The sequence below is a fragment of the Alosa pseudoharengus genome, unplaced genomic scaffold (genome assembly GCF_046254945.1).
Source record: "Alosa pseudoharengus isolate Yale_2024_CS ecotype anadromous, Long Island Sound unplaced genomic scaffold, YU_APseudo_1.1 YU_APseudo_1.1_scf_2, whole genome shotgun sequence".
Classification (NCBI taxonomy): Eukaryota; Metazoa; Chordata; class Actinopteri; order Clupeiformes; family Clupeidae; genus Alosa; species Alosa pseudoharengus.
Genome location: NW_027468663.1, coordinates 50,459,356 through 50,486,516, shown reverse-complemented (window position 1 = coordinate 50,486,516; position 27,161 = coordinate 50,459,356). Strand labels below are relative to the sequence as shown.

Genomic DNA, 27,161 nt, shown 5'->3' with positions numbered 1-27,161 from the left:
TTATAAGATTAGATAGTCTCACTATGTTTGGCCATGCTTTTCGAGTCTAGATTATATTATAGGTCAATCCAGGCTTGAAATAAAAGAGGAAAGAATGTGATGATTAAATGTAAGCTAATAGTCTGCAGCATTGTAGGGCCACTGAAATTGCCATCCATGTTTTGTGGCGATTTTTGATTTACATTGAAGCAAGGCACCACAGTCAAAGACTGTGTTCTCTTCCATACTCAACATAGTCTCACATACTCACAAACACAGTCACACGCACGCACACAAACGTGCACACACGCACACAAACACACACATACACACACGCTAGCACACGCCCACGCTCACAGAAAGCCTGGGGGAGAATGCCAAATTGGAGAAAGATTGATTTCATGCATGGGACAATGGGCAAGAGATTGAATTACTGGCTGCAAGAGGTCTAATCTCCATATAAAGCATGTGTGGTATAGGTACACACTGTACACATACATCTAGCATTTTTGAGTTAAATCAGTATTTATGCCAAATTATAAGATTATCTCTGCCAGCAGACGAATTGATATCAATCCTGGTTCGTTTATAAGAGGATGTCACTTTGAGATCATCACTTAAATATCCCATGGTACACCTTCTCCATATCCCAACCTTTAAAAAGATGAGCTCTCCTTTTCCAATGTGCTCTCTCTCTCTCTCTCTCTCTCTCTCTCTCTCTCTCTCTCTCTCTGTGTCTCTCAGTCTCTTTCTCTCCCTCTCTCTTTCTCTCTCACATTCTGTCTATCTTTTGATCTTACAAATAAACATACAATAACTTTTACAATATCTGAAAAACATGACCAATATCCAAAGCATACTGGGAATAGTACTACATTTAGTCTTCTTCAGCAAAATTAAATAGGACTTCCGATAATCAGCTTTCAGCTGATCTTGAACTAGGCTACACCTCCTGTAATTTCACTGAAGCCAATGCCAATCAATAAAAAATGGGCACGAATACTACCATGATATGTGTCAAAAAGGGTTTTTTTTCTACTCATACAGAACAAATGCAATATTAAACCATCCCGAAGCTTACTTGACACCTAGCGACTGGCATGCCATCTCCACAATGGGGTCTATAGGACCCAGTTCAACAAACAGAACAATAAGAGTCAGGCGATCTCATTCCATCCATTGCCCTTTTCCTGCAAGTTTTCCTAAACTGGAGAAAAATCCTCCTGGAAAAGGCATAAATGAATCTATCACCATTGCTCAAAACAAGAACACCAAGAGGGTGAGGTGATGAGATTAAGCAGCATGGCAAGAGGGGATGTAGACACAACATGGACTAGAGCTGAAGGATAGTAGGCATGAGAACACTGAGATGAGACCTAGAACTACAAACAAATTAAACCATTATGGAGGCTGACATGCAGGCATGTTGAAGTAAATGTCATACATATGACATGATATGTAGTATATTTGGGAAAAATCTATTTTGCAGGCAAGGCATTAAAACAGCTACACCAGAAATGTCTCTTGGTTAGTCTTATCAGGGTGGACATCCAGCTCACTGGACACCACTATAAACACAAGCAACACAATCACTTTTAGAGTGGCTTGTATGAGAAAAGCTCACAAAAATAATGTGAACATCACAGCAGCTAGCTCGCTACATTCAGCCCAATCCCACAACACAAGGCTCTTTTCAACAAGTAGTCTACATGAGAAACGATGACCTTTTCTACGGTTTCGGAACAGACCATGCTAAAATAAGTTCACTCAGGGCCGGTATAGAGCAAAATAACAACACTACTATCTTTTCTTTTTAAACATCGATTACAAAAATAAGTATAACATTCAGAACTTTGATTGTCTTTTTAAAATCTATTTATTTTCTGCATATAATGACGACTTTTAAAATGTTTCAGGCGTATAACGTTCAAGGTGCACAATTTCTTTTTTCTTCAGCTTTTTTAGGTTGTTTTTCTCAACATATAGCTATATACATAAAACTAAATGATTGGTCCACAAAGTAGAACTGTGCAGTCTCAAGTGCTTCTCTTGTACAAAAAGAAAAAAAAACAATGTTATTATTAAAATATTCATTTTAATGGCTTTACTTCATACATAAATACATGTTTAAAGAACACAGGCGCGATTCACTGATTAGTCAGTTATATCAGGATGACTTGATCTTAGGATAGAATGTACACACGGGAGGGCTGTTAGGGACATTTATCGACGCTACAAATAGGAAAACCGACGTCCTTTGTTTCTAAATCTCTGTCTGTACCTTCTCCCCAAGACTGCTGCAAGATATTTTTTGACGGCCATCTGTTTTCGGTAACGACTGTAGCTGTCGGTGAAGATCCCGTCCGAATGTCTTTTTGATAAGGGTTCCGAATCCTCTTCCATGCTGGTTCCTCCGCTTCAGAATGAAAAAAAACAACAGAATTTTACCAAATGGTAGAACAAAAGGCAAACAGGTATCTTATCGTCGATTTTTCTTCTCTTCTCTCACACTAAAACTCTTATTATTCCCGATAACTACAATAAAACAATCATGTCTTTAATGTTTAATTATAAGACATCCACGTGAAATTGTGAGGCTTTCCTGCGATATCCACCAGGTTTTAGAATACAATAAACTTTATTGGGGTTTTGTCACCACAGATAACGCTACATCACTGTTGCCAACCCATGGCAAAGACAAAGACAACAGTAGCTCAAATAAATAAAAAATAAAAACGTATAATGGGCAGGTAAAGGGAAAGAAAAGTAAAACAAAGGTAGAACATGGGGAGATGCACGAGACACTGTTGAGTCACCTCTATTTAAATGGGGGTGATGACAGCAGGTAGACGCTTAAAGAAATTCCCTTACCCTACATGAACTGCCATCAGAGAATGCAGATATTTTCTTGCTGATAACTCAACCAGGATGTCCCTCAAGGCTCTATCTAATTCACCATCTGCTTGTCTTTCCGTTCTGAGATAAAACGCCAAACACATATTATGAGTGACCAAAGGGAAATGATAAATATGTCACATTGAATAGTATGTAGACTTAAGGAATGATATACCCTATAATTACATAAAATAACACTTACGATCAAATTAATTTAAAACAGGAACATTCGTTGTTAAACAAAGCACTGCCTTGCCACCCACAATGAGTAGGCTATCCATCGATCTATGTGCCTATCTCCCTCGCTGTTTCAGTCTGTCTGTTCATCAGTCTGTCTGGTAATATTGAATCTCCGATAACCATTTGGTTAGAATCGCTAAATTAGCCAGATTAAATTAGTTTAAATTCCTGGACCCCATGGCTCAGGCTACTCTGACGCCCATATAACCAGATTAAATAACGCATAACCATCTAAATGTAGCAATAACGAAACAAAACATACATTAACTTTAAGAAACAAAACAAGCAGACGTCAACGGACCAGCAACAAATACGAAAGTGAAATTAAAGTGTCCTTAACTGGTATTGAGAAATGGTATCAAAGCTATATTCACCTCTTTTCCGGAGGATAGTATAGCGTGTAAACATCGTCCGTGACAGGGCTTCGTATGGCAATCTGATCTGTGTCAAACGCCAAATCGCTTAATGAGTTCCCGTCTTCGTCAAATACATCATTTTCAAGTCTGAAACAAGAGAAATGAAAAGATGGGTATGATAAACCACAATGTAATTATTCGGCCGTGATGGATGTCTCATTCGGGACAGTAATCAACATGACATTTTAATGAAAATTTTTAAATGCCGATAAAGATTCTGAAAATTCTTCATTCTCGAGATTGCAATCTCATTTTAATACAGAAAGGCTGTGAGAGAAACTGCAGGAAAGTAGCCTACTACTTTGGAAGTCTGTGAAAATCTCCTCAGGTTAGGAGACGTAGAATAATAATAATAATAAAAACTACTGTGGGCTCGCCTTCTGTGTATTATGTAGCATTTAGTTGTAGATAAATCTGTGAATACTGACCCAAGCAATGATAATTATGGAATATATTGCTGATAATACAGGCAACTAACTTAAAATCAACCAACCAATCAATCAATAAACAAAAACCGCATGCAAGTGTGTTCTTATCCATCATGGTCAAACCCTCAAAAAACCTCCCAAATCTCCCATAAAGCATCCTCATTCGTTTCACCTCGAATCTCCTCCGTGACGCCATTCCACCGTCATCACAGTCAGTTGCATTCATATCATTCTCATTTTAATAAGGGGAGTTCTATCTACAATTCCATAGAGAGATCGCCCTTTGCTTTGCGCTAGCGCAACTAAACTGCGCGTCCTGCGCTATAGGCTTTGCAAATACAAATATGACACTTTTAAATCAAATACACCAAAGAGGTTGCTGTACTGCTTTTTACTTACAATATAACACAGACTATCAATTAATTATGAGGTTTCTTGTGTAACAAAACGACTGTAAAGAATTGGAACTTGAACTGCGTTGGTTTGGTAAAGCTTTCCTTTGTTCTATTCAGGATTTCCTCGATCATTTTTAAGTCTTTGAATGAAAGAACAATGCATTACACATCACATGTTTCATGTTTCCATAATTTGAGACAGACAGACAGAAATAATTAAATGTTCATACATACCTAATTTTGGGGTAGGTGAGCCCGATGGGCGTGCAGTGGACGCTGAAGTGCATTATGATTCCGTAGATAAGCAACGCTAAAGTCGCTTTACTAGACTTAGCCATGCTGTGAAAGAAGTAATAACACAGTTAAGCAATCGGAAACATAATGTGTGCCTCCTGTAAGCAACATTACCGACCAATGAACATAGACACACAATAACCGCATATGCATGGACGAGAACATCCATCCTTCATAGCCTAACCGTAATCTTAGAACTGCAATATCAAACGAAAATAAAATCCATTCAAAGGCAAGCATATTCCCGGCAGAGAAGACTCTGGATAAACTTTGAAATGATATATCCACACGTTGGTTCACCAATAAAAACTTTACGGGTATGCATAGGCTACAATCCACTTCCAACCCGTAAAGGAGAGGATGAAAATAAAAAAAATTCCAAGAACTTCAAGTTTCCTCATGAAATTCCAGTTCTTTAAACGCACCGAATTATATGTCAAAAAGACTGAAGCATCACGTACCTATTGCAGAGAATGTAGAGAAATGTTGTCGGATGCGTATCGGGTGCGGCTGTTATTTGTGTGAGAGAGATAAGAATCTTTCTCACGGCACTTCTTCCCTGAAGCGCCTCTGCTGTTTCCTTGTGTGCTCGTCAGTTCAAACAACCTCTGCACTTTTATATACAATTCGGGATGAGTAAGTCGCCTGATCAAACCAAAAAAACTCAACAAAATAAATTGTTATCGTTTTCTACATATCTTGCCCACAACTTTTCTCCGTTGGTCTGATTACCACGGATTTTTATCCATGAATAGCGAGTCTTGCCTTTTTTCAGTAAGTCACATTAAGTATGCTATAGACGTCATCAAGCCTTCCTCCCGGAATATAGCCTACAGTTCCTTCCTCGTCGATGAACTGGTCACAGCCATTCACCGCAGATGGAAGTTATCTTGAAAACTTAATTTTCCCACTGAAAAAAAAAAGTTTTTAAAATAAAGTTTTTTTTCTTGCTCATATTTCAGGTGACAGTGATGGCAAAGTCATGGGCGTATTTGTAGACATATATCCATTCTATTAACTGGTTTTACCATTAGGCAGCCTAGTTTTGCAAGCACGTTTCTCAGGAAAGTAGGCTATGTGTTTCTCTACGGTAAATAAAATACCTTAGGCCTACCTAAAATTCATTAGGCCTAGTCTACTATCCCAAACAATTAATTAAACAAATAGCCAGTTGCCTGGTTTGTCTTCATGTACCAAACGTCCTCAATCAGCAATCAAAGTAGCCTACGCTATTTATTAGCCTATAGGCCTATATGCAATTCTTCACCTATTGACCAACATGGTCTTTAATTCTTCTTCACGCTTTTAAATGGAAATTGTGTTCTCTATATTCACAGACCTATATAATTGTATACATGATTGTCTTTGCCTTATTTCAAGTTAATATTCCTTAAGATATTATCATTGGCGGCCTAAAACAGGGGCATTAGTCAACTTGACCTGTGTCCTTTGTATGGAGAATAGTCTTAAGAACGTCAAAAAATGTTTCAAGTAGACCCGTGGGAATATTTTATTGTTAATTTATCTGACTTCTGATAGACTTTGTGCTTGATCGCAGCCTAGAACAAATTTTCTACGATTTTTTTTCCAATGATGACGGAGGTTAGATTACGTATCCTATCTAGCCTATATCATGAAGGGGGAATTGGAGTTTAGGAAAGTATTTGCATAAACGTTTGATACACTATGACGTGGAGTGACGAATAGTTCTAGTCACAGGTGCCCACTCCTTTCACAAGCGCGTGATTTAATTCAATTTAATTCTATGACTGAACTGGTAGACATGCAGTTTGTTCTTTATGGACAAGGTAAAGAGCGCCATCATGTGGCATCATCGTTGTAGTCCGTCTAATGTTTTGGATTGAATTCCAAGTGGGTTCCATTGGTAAATCCGCAGAGCACTGTGCGGAAAGAAGGTCCAGACCTACTAGGCCTATCTGTGTGAAAAGGCCAATATCTACAGTTAAAACGATTATTGAGAAATCTTAATCAAATGGAACTGTTCCAATCTTGACTGGAAAAGGACCCATGTCTATCTTGCACCTATGCACAGGCAAAAATTCCCTAAAGATCACTGCTAGAGAGATAAGGTTAAAAGTAGCACCTTGGGGTCACCAACTCTAACACACAAAATATCCTAGAAGTAGCCTCAATGTTCTACAGATTATTTCAAAGTCATGCCAGGAAAAACTCTTTAATGTCAGCTACAGATGTAAATGACCGTACTTGCTGAATGTTACTGGGACTAATTCATATGCTGTGGTCATATGAAAATAATGTGATTTTTGCCACTAAAAATTCAAGATTATATATTTATGGAGGATCTGTGATGTTCAGGGGCTAGTTTTATGCCACCTTTTACCACTGTCTTTCTGCCTCACTGTTTGCGTGCTATATTAGCACATTAGCACATATGCATAACCCCTCCCTCCATGCCACAGCCGAACTGTGGCCACACTTATACCTTTTCTTAAATAGTTATATATATATAGATATATAGATATAGACTTTATTCTTGCACTGTTGCACTGTTCGACTTACTAATTTGCACTATCACACAGAGCACCTTACCTTACCTTACTATGCACAGAGAATTACAGGCTCAGTCCCTGCCTCAGTCATTGCAAGCGCCTCTTGATTGATTAATCACCACTATGTGGATACTGTTTTTAGAATTGATTTAGATTAAGTGTTAGTATAATTTGTATTTTAGTATATTTAGTATATTCTTTATCTTCTACTGTCCTTATTGCTTAGTTGTGTTTTTTGTTTTTATATTATATACTTTTAATTACTTTTTCTGCTGTTAGTGAATGTGTGTGTGTTGTCTGTATGCTACTGAGACCTTGAATTTCCCTTGGGGATCAATAAAGTATAAAATAAAATGCTAAGAGATTATTTGATATACCTCTTTTTACTCATCTTTACCGGGATGGCAATACTGTACATGTGGAGGGTGTGGAAATGTGCAAGTCATTTTGAGAAGAAATGGTAGAATATGGTTAGCTTCAGAGCAGTTCTCAGAGACTGAGCAGTGTTGTTTGACTAGTAAGTCTTGGTTTGCATACTTAACAACATAACGTGCGGTCCATGGAGTACGTTCTAGGGGTATGGGGGCTGTTATGGGAACTTGTGAAAGGGTCTTTCTTTACCCCAGCACTGCCATATCACTCTCATATTCATTTTGCAACCATATACAAATGTAAAAAGGAAAGTCTGCATGGCATACAGTATATTAAAAAAAGATATTATGAGTTCCCTCTTCTCTCCCTGGAAGACATTGCCAACACCGTCATTATCTCTCCACATAACAAAAGAGTTTTTAGTCAACATGGACTGTTTGACCTGCTGCCCTCTAAAAGATGGGCAGCAGGTCATATGGATGAATAGATGCACAAACAGACACATTTATGCAAGAACAATTTCTTCTCAAAGGCACTCAACTGTATAGCATGTCATGAGTGTGTGATACTTCCAGATCAATACTATTTATTATGACCGATTTATTATGACCAAGTTTTATGAAATGCACCTGACATATTTAACTATCTCAAGACCTGCATGCCAATATTTTGTGATGTCCTTGTGAAGGTACTTCAATAAGCTGAATCACTGCCATGGTTTTTGCATGCACAACAAATGTTGTATTTCTGTCCATAGGGGGCACTGCAACAGACACATTTTAATAGCTGCTTGGAAACCTGTTACCAATTGTGGATATGTGCTTGTGAATCTGTACATTAAATCAGTTTGAGAACAGCATCTACACACACACACACCTGCAGGCACACTGGCAGTGCACACACATTTGTAGACACCCAGTGGTACACACACACACACACACACACACACACACACACATTTTAATGCCTTTATTTGTGTTCACGTTTTACAATAGATTTCATTGAACACAATGAATTGATACCAGCATTGTAAACCCAGTAGCCTATGCCTCAGGTCACAGTTCATGGGTACAAAAAACAGCAGAATTTTGCTAGAGCCTTTGCTCTTGGCTTAAAGAGACCAGCAATCTGCATACCCCTGACTACTAGTCTGTGGACATTAGGCTTCCAAATATATACACCAACAACTGTACAACAATCTATCTGAGTGGCTGATACTTTAAAAGTTGGTAAGATAGGCTTCCTCTAGACTGTAGTCAAATGCACAGCCTACTTCAAGAATGGTTACTTCTCTGCTGTCCTCATCAACAACAACAATATGAACATGCAAGGTGAGACGCATATATTCCTGTAGATTTTTGTAAGCGGTGAAGCATATGGAATTATGTGTTCAACTAGTAAGTCAGCAATTCTGTCATGTCTGGCAATGTACAGCCATTCAGAACATGAGACAGGGATTCAATAATTAACTGATTATCATGGTGCAAACAGTGGGAAGAGAATGCGTTAGGGTACCAAAGAGAAAGATTGAGTCTAGACTTAATTGTTGCTTGACCACTTCCTCTGCTCATGAAGCTGGAGGCCATTAGACAGGTTACCCTGTCTAGAATACAACATCTTTTCACCAACGTCCATCTTATGAGCAAGACACTGAGTCAATTGAATGACAAAACGGTTTCCTTAGTGAGAAAGTGGTTCGGACTGAACACTCATACTACCAGAGACATAATTTCCCAGTCCAAACCGGATGGGGGTTTTGGTGTTCCAAACGTGGAGTGGATATATAATGCAACAAGACTGTCACACCTCATTAAAATGCTGAACAATGATGACAACACCGTCAGGGAGCTTGCTAGTTCCTCTCTGTTCCTGGACATGAAACACCACAAAGTCTCCCTGGAAAGAGAAGGTGAGCCAAGCTTCCTGGGCTTCAAGAGGAAATCAAACTTTAAGATAGAGACACACTGTGCTGGTTTTGGGGTCTGGTCAGATTGGTCTGACCTTAATGACCTTGTTTGAGTCAGAGTATCCCTGGACTGGGTGAAACCTGACACAGAAACTTTAATCGTTTCTGAAGATTTTATAACTGACTGTTTAATCTCAGTAAGGGCTTCTGTTGTGGATACAGGACATCATCTATCGCCTGACAATGCACAAAGGTACAAAGGTAAAGCTACAACAACAGCGACAGCAACAACAGCGACAGCAACAACACTGGACACACACACACACACACACACACACACACACACACACACACACACACACACACACACACACACACACACACACTCGTGTCTAAACAAGAAACTAATTATCGCAAGTTTGATAGGTCATGGCCTATTGCCAAATGGAGAAGACTTGGGGAGAAATCAAACAAGGTAACAGTAGTTTAAATGTCAAATGCAAGTCACTCAAGAAATGCTAAATAACTACCTAAACTGTGTAAACTTTCCTAAATAACTACCTAAACGGTGTCACCGAAGATGGCGGAATTTTTATGGTATATTGGTCTCAAGGGCCCACATCAACCTAGCCCATCACTCATTTGTGATTTGCACTAACCCCCAGCCCCCACCCCCCCCACCCACGCCCATGAAAGTACAATTTTACACTGCTTTAATTACCCCTATCTTCAGTTGAGATGTTCTGAACTGCACCAAATTTCATTTGTATGATTAACCTGACATCCTCTAAGTTTGTGGAATTTCATCCATGGCGGTCATAAAATAAATGAACTTATGTGTACATTTAGTGACTGTACACCCATCAGCTTGTACTGTAGATGGTGGTGTTGAGCGAAGGATTGCTGGTAGAGGATGATGAGGAGAGGAGCTGCAAGGCAGGACTGTCTCACACACACTCTCTCTCACAAACACACACACACACATATAAACACACACACACATGCACGTATACATACACACACACGCATGCACACACTCACATCCATATGCACAGACACACACGCATGCACACACACATACATCCACACACACACACACACAGGCCCACATGCACGCACACACACACAGGTACGCACATACAAGCATACACAAAAGTTGCAAGAGTAGGGGATGGAGTAGAAGAAGGAGATGGAGACAAATTGACAAGCATGACTTATTTTTGCGGAGAGGATGTACAGGACTGATATTTTGTATAAGTATAAGTATAAGTATAAGTATATATACTTTTTTGATCCCGTGAGGGAAATTTGGTCTCTGCATTTAACCCAATCAGTGAATTAGTGAAACACAAACAGCACACAGTGAACACACAGTGAGGTGAAGCACACACTAATCCCAGCGCAGTGAGCTGCCTGCTACAATGGCGGCGCTCGGGGAGCAGTGAGGGGTTAGGTGCCTTGCTCAAGGGCACTTCAGCCGCAGCCCACTGGTCCAGAGTCCAGAGTGCTAACCAGTGGGCCACGGCTGCCCCAATGCGCTATGCGGTACGTCTAGTCTTAGGGAGAGAAATTGAGGATGAGTGTGGCGTTTGAATATATATTCTTACAGAATTTTAACGTTTTGTAAAATATATGTACAAGAATTAGAGTTTCAGCAATCATTGAACAACTATATATACAGTATAAACATAGGCATATTATGGCGGCCATATTGTGGGATGTGTAAGCTACTCTCTGTGAGGAGGAAGAGGGACGCCAACAGTGAAAGCTTTGGTATTTCTCGGCCACTTGGGTGTCTTTTGTCATTGCACAAGTGAGAAAATAAGTGTGGCGTTTAAATATATTCTTACAAAATGTTAACATTTTGTAAAATATAAATATATATCTATGTAAGAATTAGAGTTTCAGCAATTATTAAACAACTAAGTGGAGAGCATGTTATAGATCTGGTTAACATTTGTAGGCCTAAAAGTAAACGCATGCTATGTGGAGGAGGGCTTGATGTACAGTAGGGCTGTGCTACGTTGGATCATCTTGATAATTTCTCCCCATGATAAGAATTTTTCACTATGTATCATTACTTGAATATGATATGACCTATGAGCTTTTAGACATATCGCATAGCCCACATGTGAATGTGTCTATGCATAAACATTTGTCTATGCATTTGTGTAGATTTAAAGGTCTTTCATTGTTTTCAAGAGGACTCAATGGAACGAATGCCGTGTGTGTGCATGTGCGTGTATGTCTGGGTGTATGTGTGTGTGTGTGTGTGTGTGTTTTATTTATGAAACCATATTCCACTTTCCATTTCATTGGTGTATTGTATTGATTAGATGTACAAATAGGCCTAGAGAAATAGGTATCCATGCTATGTGTGCACATAGAATAGAATAGAAAGCCTTTTTTGTCATATTGTCATTGTGCAGAAAATAATAAAATTTGGACTGCTACCTCACAGGAATGGTGCTGTAAATTAATGAAAACAATAAAAGATTAAACAACGTTTGTTTTACTTGAACTATATCATAGGCCTACAATACATTTATCAGAAACCAAGTCTCCCAAAGCATCTTTGCTATGTTGATCAGCAATCTAGTCCACCACAATAATGAGCTCCTATTTATGCTCAGCCAGAGCTTGCAAGATGTCTTATAATTATATATTTTCCCCAAGGTATAAAATGAATTAGCCTGTGTCATTATCTCAGGAAAATACAGTTTCATTATCTCGAGTCGAGATCAAGTCAAGATCTTGCGGGGAAAGAAGAGGTCTAAAATAAATGAAAACTGACATCTAATGGCTTCTGAATTAACAAAATAAATTTGGTAAAATATAACAGCTTCAACTCTCATTAAATCTATAGTTTTATGCATTGGCTGCTGATAGCAGTTTCCAAACATACTACAGTCTCTGTTAGACAAATATTTTGAATGGGGGAAATCTGCAAACTTCTCTAAGTCTCTCCATATTCATGTCTTGACTCACGATGACTTCATGTTTTTTATTATACATTAACTACAGAGATTTATCTACTTTTAACTATTATGGACTATTACACTATTAGACTATTATATCCCCACATTCTTTGCAATTATACAGATTGAGGAGCATTATTATATTGTTCCATTTTTTCACAGATAGGCCTACCTCCCCATCTTTACTTTTGAGTGACTGACTAGTTGGGAAATTAAAAAATGTGGAAATTCTCAATATAAGATCACCAAGTGTAAACACTCACAACATTATGTTCTAGAGTGACTTGCATTTTAAATTCAAACTACTGTTACCTTATTTGATTTCTCCTCAAGTCTTCTCCATTTGGCAATAGGCCATGACCTATCAAACTAGCCATAATTAGTTTATTAGTAAGACACATGGTAACAGTCAGGGTGTCATTTGCTATAGATGGCGCTATTATATCACATACAAGTGGCGTTGAGCGTTTCTCCACTTCACCGCTCGATTGAACCATATTCACCAGATGTCTCGTCGAAACAAAACGTGTAGGGGCATTTCAATATACGTTAGATATCCTTGTCTGACATTCTGTGCACAATAGCCCATTGCAACTTACCTCACTTTGCATGGGATATATCTAAACATAGGCATATCATGGCGGCCATATTGTGGGATGCGTAGGCTACTCTCGGTGAGGAGGAGGAGGCACGCCAACTGTGAAAGCTTTGGTATTCCTCGGCCACTTGGGTGTCTTTTGTCATGTAGCCTAGCCTTATTCCAATCTCTACCGGTTCCGGTTTAAAGGTTTTTGTTAGTCATTGCTGATATCCATTATTCTTTTCTGACCCATCTACATATATTTTTGACGTGTTTTCCCAATGATTTGGTGATATAGGATATTCAGTTTGACAGAAGGAGTTTATAAGGCTACTTTAATGCAGCCTATTATTTACCATTTCTTGGCGGAGGCTAAGTTATATGAAAACGGGATGGGACCGACCGTGATTTCAAGTTTTGTATAGGTTAACAAAACCACTTGGACTACCCTGAATCCGTAACTGGAGTTCGGCTGTGTCGACAACGTATGTAGCCTAACCTCCAATAAAGGAAATTGTTTTTCCAAAAGGTAAGCCAACCTTATTCTATCGGATCCCAACACTCTTAAATCCGCACCGAAAGTCAAATGATAAGGCCTTAGGTCCTGGTTTTTGGTGTTAGGCATGGGCTTCTGCAATTAGTCTGTAATTTTAAAAAGATGAGTGGAGGAGCCTTATAATATATTAACTCAGTAATTAATAAATCAGTTAGGCTATTTATTTGTTCATAGTTTAAGTAATAACCCTTTTTGTTTCACCTAGGTTTTTTCTAACAGTCATGTTTGCTTTGGCGTTGGTTGTCATTTGATCAACGTTTTGAAACGTGGCTTCTCAGTTTAACTTATATAGTTGTTGCTTTTAGATGCAGGCTACATGTTACCCAATTTTAATTAGTCTTGCTGTGGTTCATTGGTCTTCTCACAGTGTTAAAAACTTATGTTCCAAAAGAAGAGATCCCTTCCACTCATTCACTATGTAGCCAATTGGAGATGATTATGTTCGACGAATGTAGGCGACTTTTCTGTAAAGGAAACAATGTGGACACGTGTGCCTTGTTAAATTGTAACACCTGTTTGCCACCTTTGTTTGGCGTGTTCTGTTGTTTGTTACAGTGTAGGTTAGTGCAAAAGACTTTGTAACAACTTGTGTCTATCAACAGCCAATCTCTACTGAAATGGTTTTATGCCTAGCCTACTGATTAATAGCCTTGGCTAAAACCTAAATAAGTTGTTTGATAAGGAGTTAGGTTGTAATAGTGTGCAAAACAATAATGTGTGTGCGTGCATGTGTGTTTGAATGAATGAATGACAGCACTGGACTGACCTAATCCTGCTCAGATTAATCCCATGAGAGTTCAATCTAGCCCTCCCAATAACATTGTCTCCCTCATGGTGCCCGGTGATGTTTCTGGACAGTTCTGCGTCTTGATCTTCTGGACAGTTGTCCTACTCACATGAAACAATTTTATTGTCTAGTCTATGGCCATTTCATTGAAGCCAGTGACCAGTTCATTTGAAACTAGATGTACCGCAGAGCGGTACAAAATATGACCGCCGCCCAGTCCAGCACATGTTTTCCACAAAAATAAGTCACGCTGAAAGTCATATATGATTCTAACTGTCTCACTGAATTGCATTATGCACACTCAATTCTCACTGGTATCTGCTAGACAACAAGTACCAAAACATGATTAGTTCATAGATTTCACATGTAATGTACATTTTATACAACCCCACCCCCATCTTGCCTGTTCATAATTCTGAGAATTTCTTGAATTGTGTGCATGTGTGCGTGTACATGTTTATGTGTGTGTGGGTGGGTGTGTGTGTGTGCATGTGCATGTGCTTGTGTGTTTGCCTGTTTATATGCCTGTGTGTGTACATGTGCATGCATGCGTATATATGTCTACTGTGTGAGTATGTGTCATACGTAGGATTACTGTGAATGTATGTGTGTGTGTGTGTATCTGTTTATGCACATGTGTGCATATGGAATGGGTTTACATGACCCCTGGAGGCAAACATACGCAACAAATTGGTCATCCTAGGCCCTATGGTTCTCAAGATATTCACAGAAAACTGTGTCTGCCCTACCCTCCTTTCGGGGGGTCTAGTCCAGCGGCGGGGGCTACAGATCAAAACGAAAAGCGATGGTTCCATGCTATCCATGTGGGGTTACATGCCCACCAAGTTTCGTGTACCCCGGTCTTTCAGTGTCCCGGGAATCCTTGTTGGTGTACGGTCACTAAATGTACACAAAAAATATTTTATTGTAAGGCCCCCCATGAACGAAAGTCCATGAAACTTGGCATGCATTCGGAGGGTGTCATAATGATCCTACACTTTCAATTTCATGCAGTTTTGACCATGTCAGCCAGAGATATTGTGATGAAAACACCTAATTTTTTGCTTTTTAATTTTTAACTAGGTGGCGCTATACATGAAATAAGTGGTAATAGGATAGGTTGACATGCCCCCTTAAGACCAACATACAAAAAAAAGGTTGACCTCCTAGGCCCTACGGTTCTCGAGATATTCACAGAAAACTGTCTCCGGCCACCTACAGGCCAGTTGGTGTATAGTCAAGTCAAGTCAAGTCAGTTTTATTTTTAAAGCGCATTTAACATGCACATAGTGCAACCCAAAGCGCTCCAACAAACAAGATACATAACAAGACAAACGATGCCGGATGGAGCGGCGTAGTCGCCAGCGTGCCCATGACATCAAGACATGACAAATACATTTAAAAAATAACAAATACAAAAAATGCTGGACAGAGCGGCGTAGTCGCCAGCGTACCCGTGACACCAAGACATACAAGACAGACAACAAAACAAATAAACAAATAAAAAGTGAAAAAAAAGAAAATATATTTAAAAAGGGGAAAGGTGATGTCCAAGGGCAATGATGATCCGTGAAAACTGCACAGAGTGTCTTCACAACCGATAGGCTATGCCAACAAAGTTCTTTAACGTTAGCAAATGATCAACCCGGTGAATTCACTGGCAGTCTGGAGATCACGTTAACGTTAGGCCTTGTAGACTGCAGTCTGGAGATCACTGGAAGCACAGGCTGTTTATAGTAACATAAATTAATTTATTGTGTGGCCCCCCACGAACGGAATTCCACGAAACTTGGCGTGCATTCAGAGGGTGTCATAATGATCCTACACTTCCAATTTCGTGCAGTTTTGCGTATGTTAGGTCACAGATACCTGCGATTACAACACCTCATTTTTACTTTTTTGTGTTTAACTAGGTGGCGCTATACATGAAATGAGTGGTTATGGAATGGGTTGACATGGCCCTTTGAGATCAACATACAAAAAAAATGGTCCTCCTAAACTCTACGTTTCTCGAGATATTCACAGAAAACCGTGTCTGCCCTACCCTCCTTTCGGGGGGTCCAGTCCAGCTACAGATCAAAACGAAAAAAGGAGGTTCCATGCTATCCATGTGGGGTTACATGCCCACCAAGTTTCGTGTACCCCAGTCTTGACAGAAATTTGGACATGCGAAAAAAATAAAAAATAAAATCTGACTAAACCTATATGACCGCCGCTTCGCTGCGCAGCGGTCATAATTACCAGTGTGCTCTTAATGATAGGGTAAATAAAGAAGATGTCTTTCAGGTAGCAGAACTACCTCATTTTATACTTTTCAGTGCATGGAAATCTTCGACTTAAACCCAAGTTCTCCCTCCTTCAAGACTCTCTTCTGTCGTTGTCCCTGCTCTCTAGTTCTCTCAGCCTTTGACGAGCACAGCAGGTGGCTTTTGTGGTATGAATGGACTCGGAAGGAAGTTTGTGCCCCCTCCCTCCCTGCTCTGATTGGCAGTAGCAGCAGGATGCCATGGCGATTAGACTGCTCCGCAGTGATGTGACCGTGCCAGAGGAATTATGGAGTCACCCAGAATGTCCAGCGACCAGCTAGCCCCCTCATTCTGTGTTCAGCTATCAACAGCATTGCTTTCTCCTTAGCGAGGCATTTAGCTGTTTGAGTTAGTAGCTAAATCACAGTCAACACAATGTAGGGATTTCAGTGTTTTGGAGATTGTTGGAGCTGTGTTCAGTTTGCACGGCTTTGTCGGGCCTTACCAGTGGAAACGGTCATTGGCACAGCAATTTGTGGACTTGGAGCTGTGGGATACTTTAGCTGCTGTGGTCTATTTTTTTCTTTCAACTGTTTTTATTTTTCATGGTGTACCTACATCTTGGAAAAAATCATGTTGGATATGTTGTCATATGGTTGGATATGGTGTCATGTGGTTTTGTCATATGGTTTTGTCAGAATGATCAATCAGAAATATCTTCCTTGATGGAATCATATTGACTGGCACTGATCAGATTAAACAGAGTTGGTGCCCATCATGTCACAAGGTAGCCATTTCCATTCCTGACCCATGGGAGCAGCAAAAATAGCCTTGATCCAATTTACCAGTTTCATTTAAGATTATGGGCAGCCCCATCACAAAATTTTAGCATGAAGTGACCATGTTAACTGGCATTTTTCACAGATAACACAGTGAAAAATAAAGGGTTGACGCTTGAACCCCTAAACACTTTGTGATGTATATAATGGTTGTAATGTTCCACACTACTTACTCCAAGTTATACACAATCTGTACTGAGAGCTGTGCACTTCTTTTGAGTTAGTTGAGTGGCATTAGTAATGCACACATGTGACTGTGCCATCCTGCTTCGTGTCAACAAACTGTAATCTGTGGTTAGGAGGTAGAGTCAGGCCTGCCTCTCTGTGTGTGTGTGTGTGTGTGTGTGTGTGTGTGTGTGTGTGTGTGTCTTCCTCACTTTTCACCTCAGACTGGCACTCGTCAAGTCTCCACTCTCTACCCCACAGGATGGAGATGAACACTCTGTCCTGACTCGAGGAGTTGTTCAATAGTTACGTCATGTCCTTAATTAGGCCCAGTTACCTCTGACTAGCTCTGGGAACTGTCATTAGCTTATCAGCTGAAAAGGCACATTGACCCATTTTTAGCTTGGTTTGGATTTGCCTGTTGCAACACAGCAAATGAGGCACAAGGAAACGGGAAAGAAATCCCAGTGTAATAAGCATGGTGCAATTTTGTTTCATTTTCAGTAGCTGTATTTGTGCTAAATTGATCTGCAAGATGTTCAAGGAGGGTGTAAGAGCCTCTCTGTCCTTTTTGTCCATTTGTCCATATTCCTGAGTGAATTGTTAAATGAGTAGCCTGAAACAACCTCAGTGATATATTTTAGTTCCAAATCAGCATTTTAAGCAGCACATAGTGTTTTTTTTTTACATTTAAAATAAAGGCTTCAAACTCATTTTGATGCTACACCAAAGTCCTTTTAGGCAAGTCCCTCCACTCAGCGGCCATATTGCTTTTTGGGTACTCATCGGGCATCCTATTCGGCAGAAATGCATGTGCGCAAGGCTTCACGACACCAACCGTGCTTCAGCGGCGAGTTCACAACACATGATTGGCACGATGACTGCACAACACAGCACATAATTGGCTCAATGTATACACATGTTGACGTTTTGGCAAGGAAGGGGTGGGATAAGTGTAGACAATGGCCGTATTGGCGTTACAAACTAACCCCATGCATTTCTATGGATGATTTTTTGAGTGCTGTGTCTCCTCATTAGAAAGTCTCTGGCTACACTGACTTCTAAAAAGGGAATGGAGTCTTTGACTCCGCCCATGAGTGCGTGCAACGCTACGTATTGCATTATGCAACGTTGTCTCGGAAAGGAACATGACCGTTTTCGTCAGTTTTTGGGTACCCCCTAGCACCAAATAGGTGCTCAGTATCTTGAAAATTGATGAAGATGGGAATTCCTATTGTGTTCCTCTAACACAGCGGGTCTGCATACATCCTTTGCTCAGACACTCATTTCGTTGTCAAGCTGATTATAATCATTCAACATATCGGCAACCTTGTAATTTACCTCTACTTCCAGTTCTGGTGTCTGTGACTGTTGGTGTGTTTGGTGTCTCCCTGTGGTAGTTAGCATGACAAATAAAATGCTAAGTCTTGGCTTTAAAACAGTATTTAAGTGACTACAGCACAAATACTTTGCACTGCAAAATGCTTTTCTCAGAGTATTTCAGACAAGTGTAATGTTTGACTTGTATGCCCTTTGTGCATTTTATTGTCATCTATTAGCTAATCTCTCTCATAAGACGTTTCCCTGATCTTTTACCCTGTACAGTTATTCATTCACTGTTGTGCAAAGTCAAAGCAATTCACTTCTAATTTAAATGAGCACTGTGGAGAACACTGTCTATATGGCTTTCAGTCACCCATCAGCTGGGAGAGCCCTTTGTGAGCTGCCTCAATGAGAGATCATGCATTTGTGAGGGATTTGCTCAGCCCTTCTTTATGTTGCAAGCCAAGGGCTCTGTCATGTATATGCAGTGGGCCATGTGGAGGGCTTTGCTGTTGGAACACTTGGTGCCCTGGTGACTTAGTTTCTTAGATCAGTTGTGCATTTAGAAATGACTCAGAATGTTGATTACAGATGTAACAGAATATGATTTCCACAGGCAGTTAAGGCACCACTGCTTATGCAGATATTCGATGTAAATCACTGTTTCTGGTTCAGTGTAGTGTCTGTGGGTGACGTTGTACCAGTCCTAATTTACCTGATTGATTAAACCATAACAGCTCAGAAACCGATATGCTTCTCTTGAAAATTTCCATGCACTGAAAATCTTATTTGTTTCCATTCATAAAAAAATCTGTGCCCTGTGCTTGGACTAGGTGCTCAAGCAGACCCTTGTCTGCGCACTCTTCCTCAGTTGTACTGTGCTTTGCGTTATTTGTAGAAAAAGAATGTGAGATGCAGCTGACTGAAATTTAGTACCCTATATGTGAGCCACGTGGAAAACTGCAGTGAAAAATCTTGCCCGTGAAATTGGCCTGAAATTCCTCTCTAACTTGAGCACATGGTGAGGTAAATCTAGGGCTCGGCATCTCTCAGGAGCTGCCTGACCTTGTGCAGTGTATCTGCTTGAGCACTACAGGCTCTGTGTGAAAAGCCTGGAGGAGGTGGACACAACAGGATTGTCCTTGAAATCCTGATGCTTACAAACATACGAGCGAGCCCTATTTCTGTGTGGGAAACCTGGGCATTAGTTGTATCCTCTGATTACTGAAAATGTTCCTAGGCTAAGAAGCAGCAGTTCAGCTGCTTGGCACACTCTTGTCCTTGAGCATTCTTACAGAGGCTCTGAGATGCATGTCAGCGGAGGATAGAGAACCATTAGCATGCCTGGGGAGGGTTTTTTTTTTTAAGGTTGTCAGTGGTCAGATTGTTGGATTTATTGCATTTCGTCCTTCTGTATAAGCCAAATCCCAAAATAAGCCATGGACATCCCTGCAAGGCAGTTGCTGTTGTGTCGTGAGCTGGACAGAGAGAGAGAAAGAGAAAGAGGGAGCAGGACCCATGGGTAGGTTAAATGTAGCATCCATGCCTTGTCAGATGCCTCCGCCTCTGTGCCAGACGGTTGCGACACTCCCTCCCTCTTGTACTACTCACCCTCTCAGAGGATTTTTGTTTTTGCCGTTTTTGGCTAGGAGAATGGGAGCCCCATCCCCACCCCCACCCCATTTTGTCACCTGAAAGAGTCCGCAACATGCAAAATCAAGTGAGCGATATGCAGAGCCAAGCACTCTGAACGAACCCTTTAGATCTTTAGGCTCAGCCATCCCGCTCATGGTGACTGCGGCTCGTTAACGCACCTGTGCACTCGCCTCCACTCGGCAGCACCACACCAGGCTGTCCTGACTGCGGATTAGGTAGTCTGACAGCGAGGATTACCTGCCCTCCGCACTTGGGACAAGGGATTTGCAACTGCGATCCCACCCCTCGTGCACACTCCCCAGTCTCCAAATCTAGTTATTGTGGTAGGGGGCACCATACCCTGGCCAGTATTAGCTGACTCCCTAAGCAGATAAGCCAAGAGCATTGTACAGGATCCGGATCATCAGAGAAGTGGTTTTATTTTTTAAGGATGCGTGCAGGGGTCACTGAGGGGTTAAGGGTGTCCTCCTCGGGGGAGTCGGAAGTCACAATATTGAGTATGGTCTTCAGTGAGGACACCAGTGAGTGGATGTTAATCTGCAGGATGCCCATTTAATTACTGCAAGGATGCTGCTAATATCCACCCTGTGGATAGTTTAATAAGGCCCACGTGTGCAGCAAGAGAGCAGACCCTGCTATCCTCAGTGTGTTTGTGTGTGTGTGTGTGTGGTTGTGTGGTTGCTTGTAATGCAGACAGTGTGCGGTGTGTGTGTGTGTGTGTGTGGTTGCTTGTAATGCAGACAGTGTGCGGTGTGTGTGTGTGTGTGTGGTTGCTTGTAATGCAGACAGTGTGCGGTGTGTGTGTGTGGTTGCTTGTAATGCAGACAGTGTGCGGTGTGTGTGTGTGTGGTTGTGTGGTTGCTTGTAATGCAGACAGTGTGCGGTGTGTGTGTGTGTGTGTGTGTGTGTGTGTGTGTGTGTGGTTGTGTGTAATGCAGACAGTGTGCGGTGTGTTTGTGTGTGTGTGTGTGGTTGCTTGTAATGCAGACAGAGTGCGGTGTTTGTGTTTGTGTGTGTGTGTGGTTGTGTGGTTGTGTGTAATGCAGACAGTGTGCGGTGTGTGTGTGTGTGTGTGTGTGTGGTTGTGTGGTTGCTTGTAATGCAGACAGTGTGTGTGTGGTTGTGTGGTTGCTTGTAATGCAGACAGTGTGCGGTGTGTTTGTGTGTGTGTGTGGTTGCTTGTAATGCAGACAGTGTGCGGTGTGTGTGGTTGTGTGGTTGTGTGTAATGCAGACAGTGTGCGGGTTCATTGTAGCTGTAAAAATGGGGCCCATCCGTCCGTGTCACTGATGTGTGTACTCACTGTTAATGCTCTCTTTGCTCTGCAGGGACTGAGCGGCTTTTGTGTGCCAAATATCTCCACATCTGCACAACAGCATACACACACACACACACACACACACACACACACACACACACACACACACACACCATTCAACCTCTAATACATATACATACACACACACACACACACACATTTAATCCTAATCTATCTACCCCCCCCCTTCTCTAACTTGTGCACTTTTTCCACACTTTCGTCTCTTTCCCCTCTCGACTCGACCACATTCTCTCCTTTTTTCTCTTTCTCCCTTTCTTTCACAGATGGCGCAAAGTAAATCGTCTTTTCGCATACATTAGGCTGTGCTTGTGTGTGTGTATACTGTAGCCAGAGGCAGGGCATTGCTGTGCTTGACAAATCCTCTGTTTCCCTCTGAGATGCTTCCCTCTCATCAGCAAAAAAGACACCAAGTCTTAAACCAATATTAAAAGCTGTGTCATGCAAGTGCTTTCATTGAATTGAATATATCTCAAGTTGAATGTATCGGCAGGAAGGCTTAAAGCTTGACTCAACATATTGCAATTTCCTGGAACAGATTTAAATTACGTTACACTTGTCATGTACTTGAAGAATGAATCACATATTAACACCGCCTGCACAACTTGTTTGAACAGCCTAGCTCTAGCACTCATGATTACAAAGCATGGTGTGCTTCAATTGCACAATAAAATCAAACACAACCTTTAACAGCCATGAAGGTATCACATGAGTTGTGTCCAGTAAGGGACTGCTGTGCCATCGTGCCCAGTCAGAGAGAATGCCTCTGGGTAAGGGCTTGAGCTCAGCAGGGGTGCCAGGTGCACAGATTTAGCTGCTGACATGGTAAGTCAATCCTGACAGGGACTGTGAACTGGACCTGACCAGCGACGGTCGGGGATTGCCAGGGTCCGGGGTAGTTCTGGCGAGGCATGTTATGTTGGCTCCCCACCTCTGCTCTTAGCCATGCTTCACTGGAACTGTGTGAGACCTCCTTATCCCTAGATGTACACAATTATATTGGCTCAATATCATCTGATGTGTTTTTTACATCTGTAACTTGTTACAAGTTAACACAATTTCCTTACTTCTCATGAGTGAATGTCTACATTTATTAAAAGATTAGTGTCCTAACAATATCAAAATTGCTGAATACCAATACTACAGCAGTCCTAAACAAGTAATAGAATAGGCCTAGACAGAAAAAAGAACAAATGCGGCTTTTATTAAAACCTGATTAAAGCCAGCGGTAAAGCCCCTAATTAAATGCGGCATCGTAACAATTTTAATTTCATAGTATCACAATACTTTTTTTGGCATCACTGCATTGTGTGACACTGTAAAGGTAGGGCTGTGTTAAGAAACTGGCTACACTAAAACAAAAAATGGTGTCCTCTTACTCGCTGCCTAACAATTAATGCCCTTTTCTACACTCTTCTAACTCTCACTCTAATGCTTTCTATCTCAACTCTTCCTCTTGTCTCATCTCTGTCTCTATAACTCTGTCTCTCTCTCTCTCTCTCTCTCTCTCTCTCTCTCTCTCTCTCTCTCCATACCTTTCTCCCTCTCACCTTTACTCTTTCAAACTCTCATTCTTTCCCCCTCTCTTTCCTTGCTCCCCGTCTTTTGTCCTCTCCTGCGTCCCGTCCTGCTCAGTGTCAGGGCCGGGTCGGACAGCGTTATTCTCTACGTGTTCTGGGCCACAGGGGAGGCCTCAGATCCAGGTCATCACCAACAGCACAGGCCGGCTCTTGCTCTAAATACAGAGAGAGCGTCAGAGAGAGAAAGATGGAGCATGGTGCAGCGTCCACTCTCTTCTCTCCCTCTTCTCATGCCTGCGGTCCATCTCTCCTCACCAGATCCACTCCTTTATCTTCTTAGCCACAGGGGCTGCTTATTTGCACCGGGTGGCTGACTGGTAGTGGATGATGCTGTTCTTGTTGTGCTTGTGGTTGCTGTTGTTGTTTTTGTTGTAGCCAAGTGGAGTAGTCTTCCCTGTCTTATTAAGATAGGAATGTTTGTTGGTCCCAATGCAGGGAAACTAAAGTGTCAGCAGTAGTGATTACATGGAATAAAACCACTTGTTTTCACTCCCTGTCTCATATCACACCACACATGCTTGATATTTGATATAATCACCAATGCAAACACACACAAATGCTCTTTCTACCTCTTGCCCTCTCTCTCTCGGTCTCTCTATCTGTCTCTCCCTCTCTCTCTGTCTCTATCTGTCTCTCCCTCACACAGACGCGTACACACACTGAGCGCCTTATCACTCATGCTGAATGTCCAACAACTGAACTGAAATACCCCTCGGTCTCTGACAGGGCCACCTGTTTTTTTTTTTTTTTTGAGGCTCTGTATTCCACCACACATGTGCTGAACACGGCAGACAGACTCTGAAAACACATGCATACACTCACATACAGCAGCTCTGTCTGCTGACGGGGTTTGGCACAAACCTAAGTAAAATGGATTGGGGCTGGACCCTTGAAGCTTCTGCTGTCATCTCCACCGACCGGCCTGTTAGAATGACGGTGCCATATCAAATTCAACACGAGCAGGACCAACATCCTTCTCCTAACACTGATGTGTCTGGGGTTCAGGTTTCACCGAAGAACATATGTTTCAATGGGGCGTGTGTGTGCATGTGTGGGTGTGTGTTTTGACAGGATCTCTGGACTTCAGAACATATGCTGGATTATTGTGGTTGTGTAAACAATTGCCTCCTCTGTTTCCTAGAGGTATTCCAGAAAGCTAAATGCAAAGCGTAACAAAGCATGGAGACGTGCATGGTGTATGGCCATGTTGTGCATGGTGTATGACATTGACTTGTCACATCTCAAAGATAGTCTTTCTCTCCATCCCAAAACCATTTTGACAATCTGGTAGTTGTGTAGTCAGAATGTTCAATAAATGGTAAGATTTTCGTACATGCAAATCTAGACAGCAACTTCACAAGAGTTAACTCTTTGAGGACAGTATTTAACAGTTTAGCATTTGCATGAATTGCTGAATTTTTGTCTTTCCGATTATATTTTGGAAAATATATGTTCATTTTGAATTGGATTCCAGGAACACGTCTCAAAAAAGTTGGGAAAGGGGCATGTTTACCTGCACCTCCTAATTTAACAATATTATGTAAATGCTCAGGCAGTGAGAACCCCGAGCGCCGCTGTAGGAGGCAGCTCACTGCGTCGGGATTAGTGTTTGCTTCACCTCACTGTGTGTTCACTGTGTGCTGTGTGTGTTTCACTAATTCACGGATTGGGATAAATGCGGAGACCAAATTTCCCTCACGGGATCAAAAGAGTATATATACTTATACAAAAGAGAAAAAGTGTACACTGATGTCCAACAGGCTTTGAGCTGTTTTCTTCACCATCTGGTACGTGTGACAAGAGATGCTATCTTATCAGCATGATGTGTACACAAAACCTGCCATATTAAAAAGGCAGTGTGCACATTGTGTCCATCTAAAGTTATTTACAGATGAAAGATACGAATGGAAAATGGAAAAAAGAAATGAAACAGATACTTGCCCACATCACTAAAGAACACATGTTTGTGCCATCTAAGCCTGTACATGCTGCTAGCCTAACATTCACTCACAATATTGCTGATGCTCAACACATTACACAATACTATATCCTGGAATAGTATTTTGAAAAGGTGTCAAATGTTTTTTGGTGTTAATTAAGTAAACTGACATAAGGTCTGCCATGTTTGTGTGGAAACTCGAATTTGAAACCTGGTCTGCAGCTCTGCATGCAAAAAAAGACTTCTGTTGAGTACTGTTAAAGACTGCATTTGACACACATCTTTATTGAACCTAGCGTCCTGTACCTAAGCGGTTTGGTACAAATACGTGTACCTTTACGCCCCTAGATCAAGGTGTTTATGTCTATATATCTTATTTAGTTTTGATTCCAATTGAACCATTATTCCAATTCTAATCGGAATAAATGTGTCCCTGGAAACCTTCTAAGCCTTCTCAGCTGCACTTGTGTGTTGTGTTCAACAGTGTTTAGTGCCCCACTGTTTAAGTTCCATCAAAAACTTTGCAACATTTTGTCCCTGTTGAACTCAACCCAGGTGTGTTTTACTATAGTCACAGTCTGAAGTCCCTGCTGCTGGTGTTTTTCAGTGCTTTAGTTCAGTTTCCATTTAGTGGTCCTCTCCCTAATGGTCTTCCCTTTCTCTCACTCAGGCTTGACTATGGGTTGTGTCAAGAGCAAAGAGGACAAGGGCCCTGGGACAAAGTACCGGCCCGCTGACTCCAACTCCACCACTTTGAGCCCACACATGGGCCACTATGGTCCAGACCCCACCCAGATGGGCCAGTCGCCGGCCCTCAAGGGCCCTGTCAACAGCTACAACAGTCACCCCAGTGTCCTCACCCCCTTTGGAGGTTCCTCCAACGTCATCACTCCATTCGGTGGGGCGTCGTCCTCCTTCTCCACGGTTGCTGTGAGCAATCCCTTTCCAGGTGTTGTCACAGGTGAGTGGTGTGTTAGGCATCTCCATGTGGAGGCATTGCTGTGTATTAGTGTAGGAGTTCACCCTTCTTAGCCACACACACACACACACACACACACACACACACACACACACACACACACACACACACACACACAGAAGTAAAAATATTTTTCATTTTTCTTGATGTAGCCAAATGTTCTGTGTTTGGGGTTCTGGGCTGCAGATCAGGCCAGAAGGCCATATGGAAAGCCTTGAGAACTGCAAGGCCATATAGAAAGCCTTGAGAACTACAAGGCCATATGGAAAGCCTTGAGAACTACAAGGCCATATGGAAAGCCTTGAGAACTACAAGGCCATATGGAAAGCCTTGAGAACTGGATGAAAACAAAACAAACTGGCTTTCAGAGAGCAGTACTTTTGCAATTTCATAAAATGCAGGCCAAAATAAATTGTGGTATGTACATATTTTCTGAAGCTGTGAAGTCTGTTTTGGATTCTGAAGGGAAAGCTGGATTAACAGTTGACAATGAGTGTGTCCAATAGATATACTAGAATGCCAGACTGCAGGTGGTATTGTGAGTGCTGTGTTGTATTTGGCTGTTTACTGATAACGGCTCCCCAAGCCACTTGAGTCATTATGTACCAGGGGTGGAAATTAAAGGCACAGTCAGGGATTTTCAAGAAGTCATGTTTGTTTGTGTTGTATTTTTATGTTTACATTCATTAGCAGATGCTTTTGTGCAAATAAAGGTACATTATATTTTAACCAAGGACCCAA

The 27,161-nt window shown here is 41.3% G+C and overlaps 2 protein-coding genes across 3 annotated transcripts in view; one reads left to right on the top strand and one right to left on the bottom strand.

Moving 5' to 3' along the window:
- Window positions 1-732: 732 nt before the first annotated feature.
- Window positions 733-5,385, bottom strand: adcyap1b (adenylate cyclase activating polypeptide 1b). Of its 2 annotated transcripts, XM_076296063.1 has the most exons (5): window positions 5,109-5,385; window positions 4,588-4,692; window positions 3,489-3,617; window positions 2,851-2,955; window positions 733-2,395 (listed from the first exon to the last, which is right to left on the bottom strand). In XM_076296063.1, exons 2-5 carry the CDS (start codon window positions 4,689-4,691, stop codon window positions 2,212-2,214), a joined length of 522 nt encoding a protein of 173 aa, XP_076152178.1. In that variant the 5' UTR covers window position 4,692; window positions 5,109-5,385; the 3' UTR covers window positions 733-2,211. The 2 variants fall into 2 exon arrangements, with proteins under 2 accessions (XP_076152178.1, XP_076152179.1); XM_076296064.1 differs by lacking the exon at window positions 2,851-2,955.
- Window positions 5,386-13,179: 7,794 nt separating this feature from the next.
- The window catches only part of yes1 (YES proto-oncogene 1, Src family tyrosine kinase), a 35,612-nt gene continuing 21,630 nt past the window's right edge, over window positions 13,180-27,161 (top strand). Inside the window, exons 1-2 of the mRNA XM_076295411.1 lie at window positions 13,180-13,543; window positions 26,112-26,402. Coding sequence (XP_076151526.1) covers window positions 26,120-26,402 — 283 coding nt within the window. The 5' untranslated portion in view covers window positions 13,180-13,543; window positions 26,112-26,119. The remainder of the gene's footprint in view (window positions 13,544-26,111; window positions 26,403-27,161) is intronic.

Coding starts and splice junctions, on each gene's coding strand:
- adcyap1b (XM_076296063.1), bottom strand. CDS start 4,691: ATGGCTAAGTCTAGTAAAGCGACTTTAGCGTTGCTTATCTACGGAATC. Junction 3,618..4,587: donor CTCACCTACCCCAAAATTAG/GTATGTATGAAC, acceptor CTCTTGTTTCAG/ACTTGAAAATGATGTATTTG. Junction 2,956..3,488: donor TACTATCCTCCGGAAAAGAG/GTGAATATAGCT, acceptor GTTTTATCTCAG/AACGGAAAGACAAGCAGATG.